At 54.0% G+C, this 3,562-nt stretch overlaps 1 protein-coding gene across 8 annotated transcripts in view; it reads right to left on the bottom strand.

Annotated features, from left to right (window-relative positions):
• Window positions 1–323: 323 nt before the first annotated feature.
• Window positions 324–3,562, bottom strand: part of LOC102243065 — a 7,476-nt gene continuing 4,237 nt past the window's right edge. For 5 of the 8 annotated variants that reach the window (XM_014541913.1, XM_014541912.1, XM_005868991.2 and 2 more), the window contains 4 exons: window positions 2,107–2,320; window positions 1,628–1,771; window positions 1,252–1,389; window positions 324–835 (listed from right to left, as the gene is read on the bottom strand). In XM_014541913.1, the coding sequence (XP_014397399.1) occupies window positions 693–835; window positions 1,252–1,389; window positions 1,628–1,771; window positions 2,107–2,305 (624 nt within the window). In that variant the 5' untranslated portion in view covers window positions 2,306–2,320 and the 3' untranslated portion in view covers window positions 324–692. Of the gene's footprint in view, window positions 836–1,251; window positions 1,390–1,627; window positions 1,772–2,106; window positions 2,321–3,311; window positions 3,433–3,562 lie in introns of all 8 variants that reach the window. The other 3 variants (XM_014541914.1, XM_014541916.1, XM_014541911.1) reach the window with 2 other exon arrangements.

A 3,562-nucleotide genomic window follows, 5' to 3' on the forward strand; every position in this document is an offset into this window, starting at 1 on the left:
GGGGCGGGGGGTGGGGGCAGGGGACAGGCTTTGAAAGTGATGAGCAAGGGGAATTTAGGAGACTGTTTGCACTTAGGAGTCAGGACATTCCATTAAACTTCGCTGAATAGTTAAAGGGTGTCGTGTCCTGGAGGAGAGCTTCAGGTTCCACCCGTGTCCTGTGTAGCCCTGATCCTACCAGGACTTCTGTTGGGTCGACGGACTATCCCTGCGACTGTCCAATAAGTTCACTCTTTTGTTGTCATTTAAGTGAGTTTGGATGAGATTGTGTTTCCTAAAACACAGCCGAGTTATATGACAGTGAAAAGATTACACTCACAGAATTACCAGAGGGCAGAGAATTTATATCAAAACTCAGGCCACACAGGTGGAGAAAGAGCTTCTCGCTGTTAGGACACGCCTTGCAGGACACAGGAAACACTGAGATGATGGGGTGGGCCTTGGTCGGGTTCAAGGTGAGAGGAGGTTTTCATTCCAAGACTTCAAGACCCAAAGCAGACTCATCACTCCCCAGCCCCGACTGTGTCTTCTCTCCAAGTGCCTGGAATCCTAATCCTCATCGGAACAATGGCCAGGAGCAGGCCAACTCTTCATCTTCCACAGCAATTAAACAAGAGTGTGGAGCTGGGAAGTCTCGAGGTGCAGGCTAGACAGGAGGTTTCCACGGTTAGCCCGCTCGCACGGAGGGTAGGCTAGCTGTCTCCACCCGGTTTGCTCTCGGTGACGGCTACAGGGCAAGGACTGGCCACGGGTGTTTGCATGGGTTTCACCTGAATCGGCCGCTGCACAACACACTGAAACCAACAGTGGTGGGCGCTGACGAGGCAGAGAATTCCTGAGGGAAGAAATGATGATGTTGAAGATGACAATGACGGCAACACTTGATGTTTTCAAAGAAATTACCAGTTTTTAAACAGGTTTAACAAATGAGTGTGGGGTCTAGGGACCTGTCATCCCATTTCTCTACCCCACCTACCCCTCGCCCTCCTACAATCTATCCTATAAATTCTCCTATCCCAGCCATGGTTCTTACTGAATGTACAGGAGAAATGGAGGCTATTTTTCTATAAAGGCAAAATTCCAACATAGAGTAGGAGCAGCTGCATCAAGCAAATGAAACGTCGCTGCACCAAATCCACACCCAGAAACTAACAGTACTCGGGGGGGGGGGGGGGAGAGCTGGAGCCCTGGGTGTGACTGTTCTGGACTCAGGACTAGCCCAAGCGCTCACAAAGCCCCCCAAACACTCACCAGACAAGAAAAACAGCGTGATGCTGACGGACAGGATGAAAGAGGGGTAGAGAAAGGTGACTTTCGCTTCCTTGAATATGTCAGTTACCTTCCAAATATACAGAGAGTGCAGCAGCAACGCAAGGAGCACACAGACACCTGCTCCTCAGGAAAGGGGCAGAGAGCAGCCGGGTTAGCTCAGTGCGTGGCCTTCAGGCGAAGTCCCAAGACCCAAAGCTGTCATCTCAGCACCTCTGCCCTGTTTCTTTATTGTCATGGGACTGTCTGCTGCCTTAGCGGTGCTTGGGCAGATTCTAAGGAGCTGTGTGAGCCCCTGGAACCTGACCCCAGCCCAGAACAAGGACCACTGAGGGAACCCACTTCCTCCATCTCTCACCTACGATGAAGCAGGTGATGGTGAAGACAAAGTACTGTTTCCAGGAATCAGGAAGGGCATGAGGGAAGGCCAGGAGTGTGATGTTCAGGAAGAAGGAGAGAAGAAGGGCGCTGATCATGAAAATTCGACCAAATGTGAAGCAGTCTGAATTAGGGAGGGAGAGGGGAGAAAGGCCAGCAGCTCCCTGTAGGGTCTCCTCCTTCCTGGGTCTGAATCCCCAGAATACGAAGGAAGCAGTGCAGGGACTTTGAGGAAGGAACCGGTGGCAGCGGAGGGAAAGTGAGCTGCCAGAAGGTCCAGGACAGCGATTCTGGCTGGGCTGGTCGCCCCAGAGGCCTGACCCCCTGGCCCATCGGAAATGAGCCGTTACTGAGAGGAGGAGAACTGCTCCGTCCATGTGACCTGGGCAGAGCAAGAGGCTGGCAAGTCCTGGAAGGGACAGGTGGGAGCAGGGCCCTCCCTTCAAGGCCGGCACTTACATGACTTGGATGGAGGAACCCAGCACCTGATCTCCTGGCTGCAGATGGCAAACAGGGCGCTGAACAGGACCTGGGGGCTGTCGGGGACGTCCACCTTCGCCCAGGTGGACAGGCTGAAGGCCCACCACAGGAGGGCCGACCCGGTGACCGTGCAGGTGAGGACCAGAATGCGGTGTGGCCTAGTGATCCCACATCTCATACAGAAGGGAGCTGACTAGAAAAAGGGGGGGCAGTATGAGTTTGTTTCCCTTTGGGATTTCTCCCCAGACAAGCCCAATCCTCTGGTCCTTTCTGATACTCGGCTCCCGGGCCCCCCCCCCCCTCATCCCCTAACCAGATCCTCTCCAGGCCACCGGCTGACCCGTCCCTCGCCAGCGGGATGGAGAGCTCCCCCTTTGGTCTCTGCATCTTGTCTGAAGCCCCTCGCACACACTCCTCCACAGCCTGCACTGCTGCTGTGCTTCCCACAGGCCCTGTCCCACCACCTAGACTTGCTGTGCCTTCAGAGTCCGACTCGTCATCTCCGTTTGGCACAGTCCTTACATGTAGGAGGAGCCCGTAGCTCTTAACAGAAAAGTGGCGGGGGTGGGGGTGGGGTGGGGACCACAGCAGATTCCAAGCACATCCCTTGGTGATGTCAAGAGAAGTAAAAGTTTGGCTGCAGCCTCCTCCTCGTCACTCCCCTCAAATCACAGGCGTGCTTTCCTCCTGCTGGTCCTCCCCCAGCGAACCTTTTGTCTCAGTTCCTTTTCGACCCTCTCTGCCTCAGCTTCCATCCTTTGATGCCCTGTGTTCCATAGCAGCGCCTTTTTACGGGGAGGCCCATCCTGGCCTTCTCCTCAACAGTGGAATGCGGTGGCCCTTCCTGTTCCATGGGTTCCGTTGGTAGGAGCGTTTAGTGACATCATAAGTGTGTGACCTGCCTCCCAACAAAAATGTCAGCTCCCACCCGGTGGCCGTTTTTTAAAGAATGTGTCACGTCCCACGCCCTCCGCTGAGCAATGCCCCGTGTTCCTCGGCACATGTGCGCTTCCCACGTCATGGCTTGTGTCCTTAGCTCTAGCTCCTAATACCAAATGGGCACCTGCACCCTATTCCTGTACCAGGCTGCAGGGCATGTGAGAGAGAATACAGGCTACTCAAGGGAATAACTGGGAAGGTGTAAGTAGAAACAGGTTTTATGTGAAGGGCACAGTGGGTCATACTTGGTCTTTCACATCCTTGAACAGAAGGTGCCAAGACATGTGATGCCTTCTGACCCAGCCCTATTGTCTCGCACAGGGGTGACTGAGGGTGAACACTTGGCAGGTTTGTTGATGAAAGAATCTACACTAATAAAAGAGAAACATGGTAATTGGCGTACGACCGCTACCCTTCCCATTGGCTAATCAGCATATCCTTATGCAAATTAACTGTCAGCCAAGATGGCGGCCAGCAGCCAGGCAGCTGGAAGCGA

The sequence above is a fragment of the Myotis brandtii genome, unplaced genomic scaffold (assembly GCF_000412655.1).
Source record: "Myotis brandtii unplaced genomic scaffold, ASM41265v1 scaffold2814, whole genome shotgun sequence".
NCBI classification, from domain to species: Eukaryota; Metazoa; Chordata; class Mammalia; order Chiroptera; family Vespertilionidae; genus Myotis; species Myotis brandtii.